This window comes from Apus apus, chromosome 6 (assembly GCF_020740795.1).
Source record: "Apus apus isolate bApuApu2 chromosome 6, bApuApu2.pri.cur, whole genome shotgun sequence".
NCBI classification, from domain to species: domain Eukaryota; kingdom Metazoa; phylum Chordata; class Aves; order Apodiformes; family Apodidae; genus Apus; species Apus apus.
The window spans coordinates 27,937,929-27,959,015 of record NC_067287.1 but is presented as its reverse complement, the minus strand read 5'-3'; the positions used below and the strand labels follow the sequence as shown (position 1 = coordinate 27,959,015).

Below are 21,087 nucleotides of genomic sequence, written 5' to 3'. Positions count from 1 at the left end.
AGGCAAGGAGCAGCCCCCCTCTGCCATGTCACAGCAGGCCTGAGCAGCCAGTACCTCATCAGAGCCCGGCTGAGCACGACAGGAGCAGTGGACGAGCCCAAGCCAGCCCCCACAGCAACACACAAGCCCACTCCTTCAGATCTTCCCCAAGGGCAGGTACGTGATGCTGGTTCCTCACCTAACCCAGTCAACCTCCTCCTCCAGCCAGGCAGGTGCAAAGCTGTCTTTCCTACCAACTGGAGATTCCTCTCAGGAAGCCCTGTTCACACTTAATTCTTTACAGCCCTTTGGTAAGGAGTCATCTTAGATCTCTGCAGCTCCTGAAACTAGTTTAGAATTGGGAAAATACTGACAATAGCCTTCCCATTTCACAGTAGTGATCCTTGATTTAATAGGTCAGCTACCTGACTTTTAAGCTTTTTTTGACATTACCTGTTTCCTTAGAGCATGCTCTTTTTTGGAACAATCTGAAACCTCCATGCCTGCTCCCTCACGTATCCTAACTTCAAAACATGTAGAAAAAAATCCAGGAGAAAATATGAAGTTTCCAGAGGTTCAGAGAATATAGCTTAAGTAGCAACTTATTGGGATACTAAATACTTGGAAATTAACCTAAGAATCATCAGATATCACAAAGGAGAGTAACTACAGGAAGGAAAAAAAAAATAGTAAAATATTTACCACATAGAGAAAAAAAGAACTGTTGGCCACAGTAACAGGGAAAGTCCCACATAAGTCATATCTACTTAAGTATATAAAATGTAACTTTTTAAAGAATTTTAAATCTCGAGAACAGATAAATAATCATTCACAGAATGTAAACTTTAAGTACATTATTGATTATATTCCTGTTCAGATTCCTTCTAAAAAATGGCAAGAAGAAAATTCTGCACTGGAAAAAAGAGTAGAAAAGGCAGAAAGGCAGCAGCTACAAATGGAGAAGAGGAAGGAGCAAAAACAACAGAAGTGGAAAGTGCAGCAAGAAGAAATGGAAGAAGTGAAGGCAGATCTGGACACAGAACAGAGGAGCTGAGAGGAGACGTGGTTAGTGTGAACAAGTTCTAATTTGATAAGGAAATATTTGAACAGAATGATTACACAGAACTACTATAGAGACTTTGCTTTGCTTTTTGTCAGCCAGGCATACACATCCAAACCCATCAATGTTCCAGCATGAAGAAACATATAACAAAGCATTTTCTAATATAAGAGAAGACTAATAACACGTAAGAGCATAAAGTATCCAGCCAACTAATGCAGTACCCCCATGCAAACTCCAAACTAGAGGATAACAGACATTGTCACCTGAAACATGTGCATACATAAAGTTCCATCTTTTAGCACCATACTAGTATTTTAATTAGTCTTGTGTATATCTACTTATTTCACTTAATTTTTAATACTTTCATCAATTTATAATTACTCTGAATGGAGTCCATTCTAAAATGACATTTTTCCAACTCATTCATGAAAAATCAGTACCCATATTGAATCAGTCATTAAACAAATTCAGTTTTTTAACCAGCTGTACCTAGCTTACAGTGAGTTCATGAAGATATTCCACACTTTCTTTCTATAAAGCACCAATACCTCTACTGGGCATTCCCCCAGACAAAAACCTCCACATGGTTACATCTACATGGTTACAAATGCATTTCATAACAATGTAGGTTATCCCTTAATAATACAATAATTTTATGCTACACAAAAAAAAAGGCAGTAAGAGCACTTCTACACTTTACTTCTGCTGACATAGCTTTAGGGAAAACAAAATAAAGCAAATACTTAAGGCAAAGCTCTAGCAAACCCATCAGTGTCAGGAACAAGCCCTGATGTAACATAATTGCCACATTTCTGCTCACTTTTAAAAATTTTCTTCTTACACAAAACAACACATTCTGACACCATCTTACTGCTTTGCTTCTGTTACACTTTTTCAGTACGAATGGCATTTACTGAGGAAAATAGCGGCCTCCTTGGGCGATTTTGCAGAACTGCCTAGAAATGGCTGAACACTGTGGAGGGTATCCCCTGGTCACAACTATTCGCAAGAACCAGATTTGTAAAAGTAGCAGCTTTTAATCAGATGGCTGAAAATAAAGGACAAATCTGAATTATAAAGCATTTTTCGATATTAGTGCCATGCTCTGCTTAATTTCAGGAAAAGCAAGTAGGCATTCAAGTCAAACTGCTGGACTGAGAAGCCCAAGATAGTTTGGAAATTATCCTAATAGCACTCACTGAAGCAGACCTTTAGCTTGATTGTCCTTAACCTCCTGTTCCCAAAATAAGGAGAATATTCCCTTTGCTTCATGTACCACCTTGACTTTCATTCACAATCATTGCTTACAGCTTGAATCCTCCTGCAAAGAATAGCTTATTTGGACTGCCATTCCGTTTACATCTAAATCTCAGCCATGGCTTTCCATTGTCTCCTTGCTTATTGCACAGCCTGGGTTCTTGTTCTGGGTTCATGTTCTTGTTCCACAAATTTGCATAACAATTTTTTCATCCAGCTCTTTTCTTTGAACTTTCCTAGCTGTCCCTGTGCTCTCCTCCATCCCTTGTTTATGTATCTTTGTATCTCATGGTTCTCATGTCCTCCTCAAAAGCACTCATGTAAAAATTATAATTCAAGCTTTTGTTCCCTTACAGACAGTATGAAGGAAAGTAGACAGTAATTTTTTTTAATACTAATTTGCAGAACCAGCCAGACATACATTAAGTTTCACTAACCAGCATCTATTTCTAATTTCTCTCCCCTTTGCTTTGGAAATCTGCCTAACTCTTTGGGCTAGAACATGCTCTTCTTCTGGCAAGAATGTCTAGCAAATCCAAATTTGCTATAGCAATTAATAACTTACATTTTAGTTTACAGAAACATATTAGAAGAGTGGAGGCTCCAGGAGGAGGTGGCAGCAGAGAAGTTGCAATTAGAGGAAGCAGTGGAAGAATGCATTCAGCAGCAGCAGGATTATCACAGAAAGCTTCTGCAGTTCCAGAATAGACAGCTAGAGGAACAAGGAGCAGGTGGTCTGTAAAAAGACTAACGCTTACTTAAATCATAGAATCATTAAGGTTGGAAGGGATCTTAAAGATCACCAGGTTCCAACCCCCCTGCCATAAGCAAAGAGCCCTACCACTAGATCAGGTTGCACAAAACCTCATCCAACCTGGCCTTAAAAACCTCCAGGAATGGGGCATCAACAGCTTTCCTGGGCAACCCATTCCAGTTCCTCACCACCCTTATAGTGAAGAATTTCTTCTTAATTTCTATCCTAAATCTCCACTCTCTCAGTTTAAAACCATTACCCCTTGTCTTATCACTGTCTTCTCTGATGAAAAGCTGCAGATCATCCAACCAAATGGATGATTTCCAGTAAAGGCATAGGCTTAGCCTATGACTCTGGCACAGAATTCCTACAACTCCAAAAGTCCCAAACTTGCAGTACCTCAGCTGTTCCTTCTCTATGAGGCAGGTATAGTAACAATAGTCCTCTCTTCCACGGTCCCTGCAGCCTGGAAAAATTCCACAACCTAGCTACAATGCAACTGCAAGATGCTAGCAAGAACAACTTCATGCTACATCTGTTAATTTCTTGTTTTCATTATATATCTTCTCTGAAAGCCAGAGTCCCAATAACTACATAGTGTAAATATATATATTCTACTTCTGATAAACAGTTGCAGAAGAAGGCTTGAACTAAATGCCAAGCAGATTTTTTACAAATCCAATGACAATATATGACAAACTCACATTTGAGACAATATTAAATACTCATAATGTCAGTATTTTAACAAAATTTTATTTTGATTTTTAATTGATAAAAAACATTTCCTAAATAGGAAGCATGTGAGCAACTACTAGTTGGTGATGTTTCTAAGAGGCAGAAAAACACAGATAAAAAGGAGCTGCAATGTAGGTAGAGGAGGAATGTCAGGAGCTGGTGATGACAGCAGAACAACACCTGGAGTACAAAAGAAGAAACTGGAAGAAGATACAAGGCTGAAGACCAGATGAAGAACGAGGAAGATGCTAGACTAGCTCTAGAAGAAACAAACACACAAGCCCAGCTTTTCATCAGGTACGTAGCCATTAATCAGAGTGAAGTTATTTTTCTTCTCAGTAATATCTTTACACTTAGTGCCAGACTATACAAAATGACTTCCATAGTCAGAAGTACCATCAGTGCAGTTAACACTGAAGAGAAGCATCAGCACCTCAGGAGTTAGTTAAGCCACCTTCAATTAGAACTCCCAAGACACAATGCAATTCTTTTCCTGTTTAACCAGATTTCTGTTATCCCAAATTCCATCAGCAATTCACATAAAATGTTATCTGTATACTGTATGAGTTTCTAAGATCTATTTAGGCTACAGAAAAAACCCCAACTAGATTTCCCCATTTATCTTAACTATTATTACCTTTATGCAGTCCATCAGAGAAAACTCCGTCACGTGCTTCCAGAACTCATTCCTACCAGCACCTCAGAACACAGGGAGTCTGTATATCACATACTGTAACACTGCAAATTGCATAATTGGCCTTCTTAAGGGAAACCTAGATCAATTTGTCAGGCACAAAGCAGTACCAGGAATAAAAGGATACATGCAAACTACAGCTAAGCAGGAATAACCATCTCCTGCTTGCCCAATTCATACTGTTGTGACAGGAGAACATTCTGGCCCATGAGACCGTATTAGCATAAGCCAACATTTTCTTCCAACCTGTTCCAAACCTTCCTCAAAGCCACCCCCTGGAGGAGGTCCAATCTCCTGTCCAGGCTCAGTGCCTCAGAATGCAATGTGGCAAAGGAACTACCAGTGAACCAGCAACGAGCTGAGTGTGTAGGTTTCAAGTCAAAGCTTCAGCTTTCTAACCCAAGCAGGAATTCTGTCCTGTGTCTGCAATCCGCTTTATTAACACTGTTTGCAGGCAAAGAGCGGATCTGAACATCTGCAGTTCCAATGAGCACCACTAATAGAAGTTGCTAGACTAGAACACCCTTAAGATCTTCCATGTCCATGGAAGTTTTATTGTTTTCAGCCGCTTGAAAAAATGAGGTCTGAAAATCATCAAAAGAATAAATAAATGCTTGATACCAGGAATAGATAATTGTAATGAGCTCTTTCAGTCCCAGTCTAATTAAACATTCCAATCAATTCAAAAGAGGAAGTGTTCCTTTTCAAGATAGGTGCAACTCATTCACAAATTATTTTCCCGGACTGCAACACGAGTCTGTGCATCCACCCTATTGATAGCAATTAAGTCACATTCCATCAGCTAGTACAAATGAATCCAGACAGATCTGTTGAGATGCCAGAATATAGATGCTTTGCTCCATTCTGTGTTAATAAAGAAAATGCAACTATCAGTTTACAAAACGTCTGAAGACCTCAGTGCTGACACTTGGAGGCATCTTCCAAACCAACACACTGCAATAAGCATGCTACTGTTTAAGAAAAGGCTAGATTTCAGTAGCAACAATAAGACAATAGAGAAACTATAGCAAGGTAAAACTTGTCTATCAATCAGGTTTATCTTATTTTCTGCTTCTCTAATATTATCTAACATAGGAAGTCTAACATTCATAGATTCAATTAATATTGCAGTTCCTCTAGTCTCCTGTGGAAAAGAACACTAGATTTTTGCAGTCCAAATTGAAGCTGAACTTCATTAAATATGCATCAAGTCTTAAAGCAAAACAAAACCAGTTTACTTCCAACTTCGTAACTCCTGTAGTTCTCTGTGGTGCCTCAGAAGCTGATCTTCCCATTTAAGAAAATTTTACCTGCAAAGCAATAAATCAGAAGTACATACAGAAGACAGGTCAGCACAAATATTTTAGCATTGTATTATTTAAAGTAATTTCAATTTCAAGTAGAAGTTTAAAACTAGTATATATTGTAGTGCTTCTAAAACAACATATGATTAGTCAAAATTTGTGGCAGACTTCAAGTTCCAGCATTATTTGACATCCTAACTGACATTCAAATCCTGCCAACATTTACACAATTAACTTAAAACCACCTTTTTGTCAAACTGATGATCATGGAGATATATTCATACTTGAGACTACACAAATCCTTTAAACACATCAGCTTAAAAAAATCTTTTGAGACTAATAATTTTTGTAAAGGACTTATCAATACAGCTTTTATACCCCATCATAATATTAAATATATTAATTTCACAATTAGAAATAAAGCAAGGATAACTGATTCAGTGAAGATGCTTTAATTCTCCCACCATCAACAGTGGAACTCAATTCTTCTAATATGCAGGTAAGCATGTAAACAAAGGTAAAGAAAAATTGCAGGAAGAAAAAAGATTTTTTTTCTCCAACATATGAAGGCCAACTTGACTTCCAGTCATGTGCTTCAAAGTTATGAGTGGTTTAGATATTCTACTCCAGACCATCTTTCCAGGAAGAAACTCTCTGAAAAGTATTAATTCCTCCAGAGAAATTAAATTCAAGCCTGTCTGCTCCTTGACTTCAAACTTCAGGTTTTATTTCAATGTACAACTTCTAAGAATAAGCTTCCTTAAAAAGGTACTATTGCATCTGTGCAGCATGTCCATCTTATCACTCTACATGAAGTTCTCAATACTAATCATTGAGGCAGAGTACAGTTTCTATTATTACTGTTCTATCAAGTTATTAGTATAGATGTTGTTTTAGACCAGCAGCTCCACTGAAGCTTCAGCTGAGGCTTCACAGTGGAGTCTGAGAAAGAGGTCAAATCAGGTTGCCACTGATACCGTATCCACTCTGTAGAGATGTATTTTAGGACAAGGTTACACAATAAAAAGAAATCTTCGCCTTGAGCTTCATCCTACTGAAGCTGCATTCTGCAGGAAACCCTCCTTCATAGTCTCAAGAGAACTAAATGCAGTGCTTCAGCTAGAAAGCTGATATAAGTGAGCATGTGTAACAGATTTGGAAGAGTGAACAGTAAGAAGCAAAGTGATGCTGCAATTAGAGTACTAGCATCAAACCCAGAGTATCTGGATTCTGTTCCTAGTTCCACTTTCAGCTTCCAGTGACCTGAGTAAACTGCTGTCCCCTGCACCTCAGTTCATAACTTGCAGAAGAGGGATAATGGGAATTTGTCTACTAACAAGCGCATTATGCAAATTTAAAGATAATCTGATAATAATCACAAGGCTGTTTTATTTCTGGAGTTGTGAAGCAGATATATTTAGTATTCTAAAAAAGCCATCAGAAATAAGTGCAAAGAAGCCATGTTGTTCTACATCACAGTAGCAATCCCTCTTACCCCCTAAGAATTGAATTACATAGAATATTCAAGAAAACCCCATATTCTGACATTTTGTAAACAAAGCTTTTAATCTTTAGAAAATTGCTTAGTGCAACTATGTGTACAAAAGCATTACTAAATCAGAAACAGGACAAAAAAACACAAGCATGAGAGAAAACGCATTTCTAGCTTTAACAGCAAGTGCCATAAAAACTAGTAATTCAAGATCTGCAATTTCTTCCAAGTATGCCAGCACTAATGTGTCTTTAAAAGAAGCTAGAATTCAAAGTGAACTTGATTTAGGAAACCAAATCAGAAAAAAATCTTATTTATCTGCAGAAAGGGACAGTGCAGAAACATTCTCTCCACACCACCCTGCCCCTAGCCTCCTATCTGAACTTCTATAGAGTAACACATTCTCAAACTGAACGTTTAGAAACTTCAACTAGCTATCCAATGAAGTGGACCCTCATGATGCCAGATGAACTATAATGATTCTTCCATGTCATCCATCATAGGGAGATTATGTAATGGTACTATGATCCTATGGAATGTAGACATTAAAACATCTTCGTATTTCCTTCCAAGTTGCATTTTCATTTACTTTTTGTTCATGAAGTGAAGCTGTATGTAACTGTATGTGAATATTCTCTAATAAGAAAATAAATAGCTAGTAGTCTCAAATAGCCACCTGCAAACCAAGCAAATCAAGGATTTTACTGTGGCAAGTAGAAAAAAGTAATTTCTTTTTTAAAATGAGGTATATTTACAGAGCACATTTTTTTTCTGGCTTCCAAGTATAGTTACTGGAAAAGCATGCCCTAATTAGAAATTTGTATGGTTTTGCTAATTTTCAAACATTTGAAAAGAAAATACAAGTTGTTTTATAAAATTGTTTTTGTTTATTTTAAATGAAGCTGGTACAGACAATGTCCATTCAAAACCCACGTCCCAGGCCAAAAGGTACAAACAAGAGTGTCAAAGTAACACCAGTTGTGTGCTGTGAACATTCTTGCATGAATACTTGCCTGTACTAATTGCTATATGAAGTTAAAATGCTTCTGGGCTCTTCTGGCAAGACTTAGAAATCATTAGGGTTTTCAATTTTATGTCTTCAGCAAATCCATCTCTGGAGCAAAGTACAGATGACAACAGTTCTAGCTTTTCCATTTCCAACTTGGTAAATCTTCTTTGTTGGGCCATCAGCACAATTTAAGCAAAATAGCTCTGAGTTATGGATACACAATTTCTCCACAGTTTAGTTCTCTGAAAAACTTCATCTCGCACTGAAAGTTATAGTCCAGGAGTGAAACAGTCACACATCAAAACTTCAGGGCAGATATGGAAGTCATTAAGAACACTCGCCCACCTGGCAGATCTTACAGCCTTCGTGCCTGAAATTGCACGAACCTAGTGAACATACAAATGCATGTGTGTACGTGTATTTCTAAAGGGGGGGGGGGGTAGAAGGGAAGAGGGGAGCAGGGCTGCAGCTGGATCACAAAAGTTCAGCACAATGAAAACAGAAACAATAGTGTATAATGAGCACGAGAATTCAAAATACCAGACGCTTGAAAATAAACTCCCAGAGATGGGGTGCCAGTTTCAATTCAGTGTTGAACACCACATTACAAAAGAACTATTATTTAAAAATAAAAAAGGATCAAGGGGGAAGAAAACAAACAGAAGGATCTAAACTGTTGAGTGACCCCCCGTCTGTTCCTGATAAACTTCAATCACATCTTCCTCCTCCATCCCCAGCTGTGAGAACAGAGAAAAGACAGCATATAATTGTTATAAATCTGGCATGCTGAATTCAGAGCAGCTCCTAGACAAGTTATACAATGTTTTGTTCCTCTGTCCCATCACAGTTCAAAGGGGTGAAAAAAAACTTCAGTCACCATCTCACTAACCAACACTCCTGATTTTTCATCCTTTTCCTTCAGTCTTATGTATCTCAGTCAAAGGAAAAGCTTTATCATTGAAGTCTAAATCTGCTTGTGAAGCAGTATGTATCAGCCTGGAAGCTGCTAGCTTTACCTTTCTCTAAATCCCTTCTTGGGCAACAGATGTACAGAAATGTAACCAACACCACAGTACATGCACCAGTTGCACGGCCACATGAATTATATATAGCACACTACCAGCTCACAAGATAGCTAAAACCTAAAGCCTGTTTACAACTGTGCTCTCAAAGAGGGCAACTCATTCAATTTCACAGTACATAAGTTTCTGATTTTTCAGAAGGCCATAAACATAAGTGTTCCTTCCTGCTTTGTCATAACAATTGGTGGAAGTCACTGAACATCAGAAGTAACCTGTCTTCTGTTTACTTAACACTTCAATCTAATAAATGTGAACTAAAAACAGTTATTCTGAAGTGACACTGAAGTTCTAGCTCAAGAACTGGGAAGTTCCATTAGATTTTTTTCTCTGATAAGCAGTGACTACATTCTTCAGAGACAACATGAAGATTCAATTGGTCTCCTTCTGAACTGCATATCATCCTTATCATAAACTCTAGTTAGACAATTAAGACTGTATTTGACTAAGTATAGTCCAAAAAGTTGGCTATCATTCTATTTAACACCTTCATTCTATTTAACAGTCTAGCAGAACAGAGAAACTAGTCAATTTGATATTCAGTTTCTCTAGTGAACTGTGCAGCACTTTTTCTAGGAAAAAAAACTCACCTCCTTGGGGGTATGATTATCAGTAATTCTCTGACCCTCGAAGAGGAACCTGAGTGAATTCATTGGAACACCCTAAAAAAAGAAACAGATGTACAAGAAAAAAAAATTACTGGAACTTGTGTGGATTTACAAGCAAAACATTTTCAATAAAAACACCACATGTGAAAGTCAAATGTTAGTTCCTGTTACGCAGGGAGCTCAGCTATTCTTTTGCAACTGTGCAGACGACAAAGAAGTGACTCAAAGAACATGACAGTACTGAAACACATGTTTATTCTAAAGTCTCACTGGAATTCTAGCTCAACAGCCTGGAAGTTTCCTTAGCTTTTTTCCCCTTGTAGTTTTTTTCCTTCACAAATTACATACTGACTACACTCTCTCTTCTGAGACAACATTACACATGAAGGTCCTGTCTTTTTCTGAACTGCATATCACCCTTATTAAAGGTACTAAGACAACAGGAGGAACACCATGTTTACTTTATGAACTTCTACAACAACAGGAAGGAATAGCAACCTTTACTGTTTTCAGTTCTGCAAAAGCTCTACAAGAAAAACCTGAGAGAGACAAAGAAGAAACACCATTCAAACAGGGAGATAGGAGCATCCCAATGATAAGTAAAATAAAATTGCAGTATGCCTATTGCATAGTGTGCCTGTATTACAGCAGAATATCATACTCCACCTCAATAGTTAAGGCAAACACCTTTTTCTTCTCTCTCAAGTTATGACCAAAAAAACCACAAGTGAAATATGACCTAGCTTGCACATCAACTAGATCTGAAATATTGCTTGCAAATAACTATGTAGTAAAATCCACAGGAAAAAAAACAGCTCTTCACACTATTTCAACAACCTCTCTGGCAAACTTGGAAGGCATGGTCACAGTTCCTTTACCAGAGAAGAGCTACTTGACACGAAAAACAGTATTGACTACTGATGAAGGAAAACAAGACAATCCAGAATTCAGCCCAGACAGATTCATTCAAACATTAACTTATTTTGTAAAAAAATAATTCCACATACATACATTTTCATCAGTCAGTAAGACTCATGTATGATTATTTCTAAAATCTGACTTTAAATTTTCAAGTTTTTCAAATGAAAAAAAATTTAATTGTTTGGACTTGGCTACAAATATCTCTGGTGTTTGATCTTTTCTTTCCTCCTACTCCAGAAGGACAGCAAAAAATTCACCAGTTCCACTTGTCCCAAGCCATTCTGACAAAAACTAAAGTATTATTTCTTATATTTCCTGAAGTGAACACCAACACAGTTACTCAAGAAAAGACCATACAAGGCTTCTATCCCCAAAGCTAGGGATAAACTAGGCCAGGGCTTCTGGAAACAGCATCAGTGAGTCCATAATATCTGCCATAGCATCTAAGTGAAGACTTTACCTACATTCACAATTAATGCTGCAGATTCCTTTACCTTAGGGCATAACAACTAGTACTAATCAATTAACATATTACAGCTGTAACAATGCCTAAGGCTGCTTTTTCTTACCCTACACATTCTACAGCTTTAAGGGAATTTTGCTTGGAGAAAGATTTTACAGTAAATATAAATGCATGCCTCAGCAGTTTAAAAGGTAACTTCTATGCCTTCTGAGCAGCCACTGTATATTTTCAGTCATTCTAACTTACTACTACAAATTCACAACTGTCTTAAGTAGAAATACCTTTATTTGGCAAAAGAAATTTGGAGATACATAGTATTTGTACTGCCAGATACCTGTCCCCATGATAAGTTTGACTGTCTCAACAGATGTCTTTATTTGAAAGAAGTGAGAAAAGTCACTGCTACACAAACCTGTCTTTGACAGTATGATTCTTTGAGTTTCTTGAGGTGTGTTGTCATTTTCACCTTGAAGTGAATTTCACTGCTGTCCTAAGAACAGAAAAGAAATGTTACTCTCTTTGTAGTAACTGCTTCCTTTATGCCAATTTTAAGACTTTCATTCAGAAGAACAATCAAAACTAACATTGAATACAGTTTAACTATCACCATGCATACCTCAGTGTATCATAAAATGAGCCTTCAGGATGATCTATCATTCACTAAATTCATCAAGGCCTTCCACAGGAAGCTCTAGTTCAAAACAGATGGCACAGTACAGCCTTAGGCTCACTATGAAGGTTTTTGATTTAAAAGTACTAAAAACCATACATGGTTCAGTCTGTGCTTCCATCTTCCCTCAGCTGATGTACTTATGAAATACAAACATAGAAACACAGGGGACTTCTGTTCTAACATTCCAAAAGAAACAAGTTAAAGCTTGCAACTCAAAATATATCCAAAACTTTGTCCAATTAAGGTAATTATCCAGAAGTTGGGATACTCAGCAGACTTGGCAACACGACACTAACCTAAGGAAAAATTATAGGTCTCATTATTCTATAGTCTATCAGCCATAAGATATGAGTAACTACAACTATCAAGACAGCTACAGACAAAACAGACTGCAAGAGATTCTGTACAAAAAGCTTTTGAATGTGTTATCATCACTGCTGACTAAACTAGCAAGAAGCAAGCTAGTTTGTGTTAGTCCTGCTTAAAGTCATCCATCTCCAGTCAACAGCACAGTAATTGCACTAATACTCCAATAAACAATACTGAGTTAAGTCATGTAAGCCAGAGGTTCTTTGCACAGAAGGACTTCTGTTCAAGAAGGATCTTGACATTGACATTCCAATGCAACTTGAATTCAGACTTATAATCCACCATTCACATCTATCAACATGCCAGGCAACAGAATCCTCTTCCTGTCTGTCCAAGAAAGCTAATCTCATGCTTAGTGTACTAAATGAACTCTCGAAACCTGAAGTTATTAATTTTGCCACATATTTTATTCATATCCTTGGATAAATGAATGTCCTAGTTTTAAGATAGGGATCATGCTAACCAAATGCTGAATCATAGGAGTAAGTCACTCAAGCTTTTAAAGAAAACTGGCAATTGGTAAGTCATTTATGGCAGGGAAGAATCTACACTGAAGAAGTGCAAGTATCAATTTTCACTTGTTTACTTCTACAGTACAAAAACATCTCCACCAAATATCAACAAGTTCTTATGTAAAAACTCACCTGCCCAATGACTTTGAGTTTAATGTACTCCCCTTCTTTCTTGTCTCCTAAGTCCTCAGCTGAAGGTTTTGCCTCCTACAAGAAAAACATGAAAAAAAAATCTAATCAGTTCAACACTTATTTTCACTGGACAATAAGATAGTTATCATCCTCCTTATTACATGACATCAGACTATCCAAGGCACCTTCTTCCTTTCTCTGTGTGAAAATAATAGCAACACAGTATTATGAAAGGCTGTCTGTCTGCCTGTATGAGAAACACTGAAGAACTTCAGAGATAAGAGAAAGATCATTTGGAAATAGATGACACTTGCAAAAATGATAAGTATGATTTTGTACCACTAACTCCTAGTCAACAGACTGCAAAAAAGAAATACAGGAAGTATACTAAGAGGCTTATATTTGACAGAAAAAAAAAATAACAGCATGAGGAGGTAAACAGAAAGCACTTGAGACACCCTTTCAGTGTTAAGGGAGTTAACCATGGCAACATTTTTCAGTCTATTGCTTCAACACTAGTCACTACTTCCAGAAGGATGGTCAGCCACCTTATATTCAGTGACAACAAAACACCAACAACTAACAGCTTCCTTACAGCATGCTTGCTTTAAGATCACAATATTTAAAGGTTCTTAAAAGTTGCAGTTCTTTGCGGAGTAAGAATTGCACAGACAAGTTTGATTCAACAACTTGAGCACTAAAGCTCATCAAAAGGGTTTAAGTGTTACGTTCCATAAAACATGAACTGAGAATGTAAATTTTCATGTTAGCTGCTGACAGATAAGACAAGTGAAAGGTCCAGGTACTCTTAACCCCATCCCTGTCACAACATACTCTGGATCAGGCCTTTAGTTATGTTGCACTGCAGCACAAACACATTTTACACAGACATCGCCTCAGGTTCAGATAATAGCTGATGAAATCTTGCCAAGTAGCCAGAAATTAGGATACCCTGCTGATAATTTTTTAAATACTCCTTTTATATTTTATTCTTCAACACAAGACAAAGTAAAATATGTACAGGTGCCTACCACATACATTTTCCCAGCCCTAAACAGACTACTTGCTGAGTATTACAGAAATATCCTTTGTATGATTGGACTTGAACTTCAGGACCAAACCCCCAAAAAACACATATTGACCTTCTGTATTAAGTCCATCCAGAAAGGTCTCTGTATCTGGATTAAAACAGCAGACAAGTTCCTTCAAGAGTATTTTTTTCCCCCTTTAAGAGGCTGAAAAATGTGCAACTACTCTGAATGTTAAAAATGCAGGGAAGGGCAGGCAGAAAAGTCTGCAAACACCTCCCCTGTCTGTACCAGTCTCAGTCTGAAGGAACAAGAGAGGAAATGCTCCTTGTATCATTTTGACTCACTGCCTCAAGCCATTCAGTTTCTGTGATGACAAAAAAGTATGAGCAAGAGACTCCACATGGTTTTCTTTTCTTTTTTTAAATATCCACCTGGGCACAACCTGGACTGCTAGGACTGACTCATCACCCTTCAAGCTCAAACTCAAAAACTGACCCTAAGCTTTCAAGAAACTAGACATCCACAGGTTTCCAAGCAAGTCACTTCAAAAGTGTGAGTCTTCAATGGTTACAGTAACTATGCTCCCCACCAAAGTTTTCCCTAACATATCTGAACTCTAACCTCATGGGTCTATTTATGGCAATAAAAATACACTGCTTTCCACTTCTGACTAAAGAGCAAAAAAACCAAAACCCAAACAAACTGTGACTTGTTCAAATAACTTGCGCAATTGGCATTTTTACTGTCAATATGCAGGATTACTAACCTCTAGGAATCAGAGGTTTCAGATCTCTATAGATCTGAAGTTTGCAACTTCAAAACTATCTCCTGTTTTGCCATCACTGAAAAAAAAAATAAATTAAGAGCATCCTGTCCCTTTACATGACATTTCAGGTCAGTCACCAAGCTGCACAGTGGCACATTATCCCAGCAGTACAGACATTTGTTGTAGTTCATACAGTTCTGTGCATTGCAACAGATCTACCTGCTTAGCTTTCCAAAACAAATCAACCTGTACAAGGTACAACAACTTCTTGTGGGAGTGCCTCTGGCCAATAAGAGGAAATCAATGATTCAAAAGATGTTTGATTCCTACTCCCAGGGAAAGAGGGCTATAGTACTAAAAATAAATAGGGGAAGCAGGAAATAGTAAAAAAAGCAGAGGGAACTGGAGTCTCAAAGGATCATACCATAAAGATGCTCCTTTAAAGCTCCAGTAAGCTTTCACCCATAAAATAAGAGCAAACAGAGCTGTAGTTTCAGGAAAAATAAAGTAGCAAGATCAAATCTGTGTTGACAATGCCAATAATTGAAGCTTAAAAAAACCCCCGAGCTATCTGAAATCAGAACACAACAAGATCCAGCAAGTATGAAATAGCTCCCTGCACTTTGTGAGTGAACTGTAATGCCTTTCAAGGCCCAACGGTAAAACTAACACAAGAACACTTAAAAACAAAGAAAGCAAAAAAATTGCAAAGTTACTAAACCACAAGCATTCACTAACACAATTCTGAATCAGCAATCTTCAAGCAAGCCTCCAGACTTTCTACTTGCATTGTAAAAAACCCTGATGTTTAGGGTATCTCATGAAACAGTACAAAGAAAAAGATTGCCATGCAGAGCAGGAATACCACAACACTCCAATTTCTTAACTTTTCATTAGATACCTGAAGTTTCAAAGGCTTCATTCCACAGTTTTCCTAAATAGCATAAAATAAGGGTCCTAGTACTGTCTCACATTTATATATGAACACTAAATTAATAACCATAAAAAGCACCCAAAGTTTATTGGGTGAAACACACTGGTATTGCTACTGCAACTAATGAAACCACAAAAACACTGTAAGGCAATATATTCTAAGTTTTCTCCTCCAATTTTCTGAAGTGCTCAAACTGCCATGTCTGAGCCTAAGAAAACCACTATACTCAGAACACTTTAGATAATATTAAAAAAACCCAAAAATAAAATCACTAGAGAAATACTGCTTCAACACACTTCCTAACAAATAAACTCCTACATTTCTTATAGAAGCAGAAAAATGCATACAAACAATAGCATTCTTTGTTAGTAGCACATGAGGAGATAAAAATGCCAGCATCTAGATTCAATTAAAGCAAAAACAACCCAAGACCCTTGAAGGGTAAGGAAAAAAAAACCCTATTTTTGTTTCTGCTTAGATCCCAACGAGCTTCCATGTGTTTTTGAAGTCTGCCTTTCTTGCAAGTATTTTTACTTAGCATAAAACTTAATTTCCTATTGGAATTAAAGTAACTAAATCAAGTATTCTGATTTATAGTAAACTGACAAGCCAAAATTATCATAATTGGTGACAAATTATGTTCTCTTAACTTCATTCTAGGGTGCAGAAAGGAAGACACTGTAAGCAATCCAGAATTTTGGGTAATCTAATTGTTTCTGCAGGGTTTATAAACAGAGGAATGAGATTTACAGTGCTTCATTACCTGTTATACTGTTACTTATCTGTTTAGCTCTTGCTGCACAGTCCCCCAAAAGTGAATGAAACAACATAATAATGCTTAGCTTATCTATTAAGAAAAAGATAAATTAAAAATCGAGATCCTCATTCAAAGACTTAAGATATGCATCTAAAAAGGTCATTGTATGTGATAAATTTTATGTACTTCAAGCATTCCCAAAGAACAAATATGTATGTGTTTTAGCAGAACTTGCCCAGAAAAGGAATTACCTAATTAAAGCTATGTGTTAAAACATGCCTTAGTTCACAAATGCAGAGAGCTACAGAGCAGATCACGTGAAGATCTGTCTACAAAATCAAGTTCAAAATTAGCCTTTTTTTGTGCAGCCACTTTCACATACTTTACTACACGGGAACGTGTCCTGATGGGTGCCAGCAGAAGCTGTGCTCCTGGCTGCAGTCCCACAGGCAGAAATAGGCTGCAGCACATCCTCACCAGTAGATTGATTGTGCTGGGAAGCCAAGGGGGGGGGGGCAGGAAGAAGACCACCAGTACATACCGCAGTGGCTTCTATTCACGGATTATCATGTATCAAGGCTGTTTCTCAAAACAGGCAATATGCACTAAGCTTAGTCTCGTCTCTGGATACCATTAATTTCTTGGGTGGCACCAGTACTGTTCTTGACTTCACTGCACCGCAAGAAACATTTGTAGCTGACATTGATTTTTCTAAAGTCGAATCATCATAACAAAGTTCGAAAACACTGCCACAGGAAGGCAATATAACAAAAAAATAAAGCAGAGCAGAACATAAACCCGAAATGCTGTTTTAACTTGCTACCAGCAGGTCACATAGCCCAAGCCAGAGCTGTAAGCAAAGAGCTGTATACATGTCCGCCAAGCGAGCCGGCAACTGGTGATAAAAGTAACCAAGTCACCAGCTGAGAAGTCAGAATTAACAAGAACGTAACGATATATGAGGAGCGGAGGCAGGACGGACTCGTGGCGAAGGACGGGGAGTTTAACACAGGTCAGCAGCGCTCAGCCCGGAAAGCCTGGGCTCCCCAAGCCCGCTCCCTTGGCATTCCTCGGGCAAACAGGACCCGGCAGGTCAAGCCGAACCTGCACAGAGCCTGCTTCGGGAAGGAGCATCCTGCACACACCTAGGAAATGGAAAACGAAAGGAACCAACCATCGTGCAGCACAGCTCACCCCTCGCTGCGCTCCCAGGTTTCCAGGGCAGCGGCTGCCCCGGCGGCGAGCCCGGCCCGAGGCCCCGCGGAGCCGCCTCCGCTCCGGCCGGACGCCGGCCCCAGCATTACCCCGCCTAGAGCCCGCCCCACGCGCCTCGCGAAACACCCCGAGATAAGGCGAAGGGGGATTAAAGCGGGGGGGGGAGGGGATGGGGGCCTGAATTTGGTCGCGGTCGGAAACCGGCGCCCCCCGCGCACTCCTCGAGGGAAACGCCCACCCGGCGCCTCCCGGGGGCCGCGGCCCCGCTCGCCCCGGGCCGCCCCTCGCCGAGCACGGGGCCGGGCTGCCCCGCCAGAGGGGGAGGGGGCCACAGGCAGCTGCTCCCGCGCCCCGGGCCTGCCGCCGCCCCGCGCCCTGCCGGTCCCCCGCGGCCGGCGGCAGCTACCCCCGGGGCGGGCGGGCGGGGCTGAGGGCGCCCGTACCTGGTCAGACATGGCTCGGCCCCGTTGCGTGCGGCAGGCTGGGCTGGGCCGCTGCAGGCGCTGCGCTCCGCTCCTTTCTCTGCCCGCAGCGCAAACACAGGCCGCGGCGCGGGCGGGATTTCCTGTGCGCCTGAGCTCACTTCCCGCCCGGCACGGCCCGCCTCCCGCTGCGCCGGGGGCCGCGGCAGGCACCGCCCCCGCTGCCGCCGGGATCCGCCCGCGCCCTGCGCTGCCCTGCACCGGAGCGGCTCCGGGCAGAGCGGGGGAAAGGCATCCAGACCGCGGCGGGGACGGCGGCTCTGTCCGGGCTGCAGGGAGGCACCTCGCGGCCTGTCAGCTGGCGGGAAAGCGGGTGTTCTCATCAACTCCGCTAGCTACAGGCAGCCTGACGACTGAAGGAGCGTCTGTCCGGCCGAATTGTCCTGTCACAGAGGAACCAGGACCACTTGTGTAACCGTGCCAACACGAGGAGATTTTATGGCAAAGTCACTCTCCTTATACCCCCCTGTAATGACTTGCTAAGGCTTTTACTAAAATACATAGTTAACAACAAAACTCACTATTCTATTTATGTACAGTTTGCATTTTTTAAATCATTGAGGCCATGCAAGTAATCAAACCTGCATGTATTAAGCAAGCTTGCACTAGAGCAGTTGCATTTGCACAGACTTCTAGGGATAGACATATCAGCACAGAGCAGATTAAAAGCTTGTTACTGACACAGTTACACTAAGGGATGCACTTTCACTAGCCAGCAAAGCTATCCAGTACCTAAACTCAAGGGAAGTTGTCTTAATCACAACTGAAAATAATTCAGAATTAACAATGAAATAAAAAAATGTAACCAGAACCAAAACAGATGCTACACAGGGCTACAGAATTAAGATTCTCTTTCTTGGGCAAGGCCTAGCAGGCAGGAGAGACATTTGTGTTTGTACTATGCCATGCTCACAGTAGGAGCTCATTATGAGCTTAGCAACACTACAGAAAGCACCAAAATAAGCCATTAAAGGGCTTCACAGCAACACAACACTACCAGAACAGAAAAAAACCAGGTATTTTTTCTGTCTTAAACATCACCACTATTCCCAAATGAACGTGGCTTTAAGAGCAGTAACCTTAAGTGTAGCCTTATAGCACTAAGGTTAAAGTTCAGCATGAAACTCAGTGCAATTCTTCATTTAACCATTTTTTTTTCTATGCAATCTTATAATAAAAGCTGACACTCTTATGGGATGGAATAACATCACCTATCCCTACACACAGCAATAAAGAGAAAACATTGAAACATACACACTAAGTAGCAGTGACAGCACTTCCCTTTATTCTCCTCTAACTCACTTATTTCTGGATATGTTACCTCTTCAAGGCACAAGCCACATTTGTGCAGGGTTGATCAAGCCAATTTCTATTCAGCCCAGGAGCACTATGGAGGAATACCAACAAAACTCATGCTTTTCTTCTTGGACAACCCAAACAGACAGCATGCTTATCATAAAAACACCAGAAAAATAACTATTTTTAAAAATTTGTTCTAAAAAAACCTAAATATACTTACACAAACTACTTCTTCCAAAATCATCCATGCTGCTCCACCAAGACTACTTACGCTAATACACCTCACTTCCTTCTGAGGTGTTTTATAACTTCTCTGATTTCCCCATCTGCAACCAATCTCAATCACCTGAAGTCAATAAACTTCACCTCTGTTCCTTCATATTGCTGCTAACTAATGCCTCCAAAGCTGCAGATGTGATCTAGAAACCAAGGGCTGTTAGTGGTTTTCTCAAAACTACTGGCCCATCCAGCCTGTGCAGAGCCTCTTTGGTCCATCAAGAACAAATTTATTGTAAAACCAAACTTTAACCTAAGGTCAATCTGTAATGTTGTAATGCCAATTTGCTTGAGGGCAGTTAGTGTTGCCAAATGGGATGAATGAAGTGCTTCAAGTCAGGCAACTAAGTAACATATTTGCTCTGAAAATTCTTTTTCCAGTTTAACATAATTTCTTTGGCAATATTATCACTTGTGGGACGTCGGAAAATTGGTTATATTATCTAAAGCGCTTTCCTTTAAAGAAGTATTCTTAAGAATTCTGTGAATCCCCAGATTTTCTGACTATTTGCTTTCCGGCATATTCTTTACAAGAGAAGCAGAAGAGGAAACAAAGACATGCTGACTCACATGGGTGACAGCATAAAATGCAGCAACAAATGTCTGGTAATAATCAAGCCCTAGCATTACTTTGAGTGTCTCTTTCTGCGGGCAGGAAAAACTCTGCTTTCAGTGCAGGTAACTCTCAATGTGAAGTAAGTGGGAATTTATCAGTGCCACGACTGGTGCTTTTTGCCCACGGAGCTTTTTGGTTACTCAGCAAGGCCTGGGCCCAGGCGAGAAGTAGGTCAGATGCAGCAGGGGGCACCAGGGCACTCTTTGCCAAGCAGAAACCAGCGGGTGGCACGAATGGACAGCTTTGGATAGAAATGCCTGAATCCTGGGGACACGGCTGCAACGTGAGAAAATAAGCACCCTTTCAAATTGATTTCTCAAATACGTTCAGTTTGTCACTTCTCTGCTGGAGAAGCAAACCTTTTAAACGCACACAACTACATCCAGTCACAACTAACTATTTCTGTAATTGTATTTGTGCGAAGATCCACAGATAAGGCCCTGGGAAAAGCCCAGGGCGCAGGGAGCGGGCGAGGGGGACCCACCCCGCTGCGCAAGGCGGGGAGCGCCGGCCGGACCGGCACCGCGGGCGGGATGGATGTGGCGCCCAGCGCAGCCGAGGGCAGTCCCTTGGGAAACAAGAGCCACCGACCTGGGCACCCCAGCCCTCGTGCACAGGCCCATTTCCAGTCACCACCACTCTCCCGTCCCCACCACCGACCGCCGCG

The 21,087-nt window shown here is 40.1% G+C and overlaps 1 protein-coding gene across 1 annotated transcript; it reads right to left on the bottom strand.

Annotated features, from left to right (window-relative positions):
- Positions 1-8,142: 8,142 nt before the first annotated feature.
- SUMO1 (small ubiquitin like modifier 1) lies at positions 8,143-18,313 on the bottom strand. Its single transcript, XM_051622907.1, has 5 exons — positions 18,191-18,313; positions 13,045-13,119; positions 11,771-11,848; positions 9,957-10,028; positions 8,143-9,024 (listed from the first exon to the last, which is right to left on the bottom strand). The coding sequence occupies exons 1-5, from the start codon at positions 18,200-18,202 to the stop codon at positions 8,956-8,958; spliced, it is 306 nt and encodes a 101-aa protein (XP_051478867.1). The 5' UTR covers positions 18,203-18,313; the 3' UTR covers positions 8,143-8,955.
- Positions 18,314-21,087: the final 2,774 nt, after the last annotated feature.

Coding starts and splice junctions, on each gene's coding strand:
- SUMO1 (XM_051622907.1), bottom strand. Junction 10,029..11,770: donor AATCATACTGTCAAAGACAG/GTTTGTGTAGCA, acceptor TTCTTTTTTTAG/GGTGTTCCAATGAATTCACT. Junction 9,025..9,956: donor ATAATCATACCCCCAAGGAG/GTGAGTTTTTTT, acceptor CTGTTCTCACAG/CTGGGGATGGAGGAGGAAGA.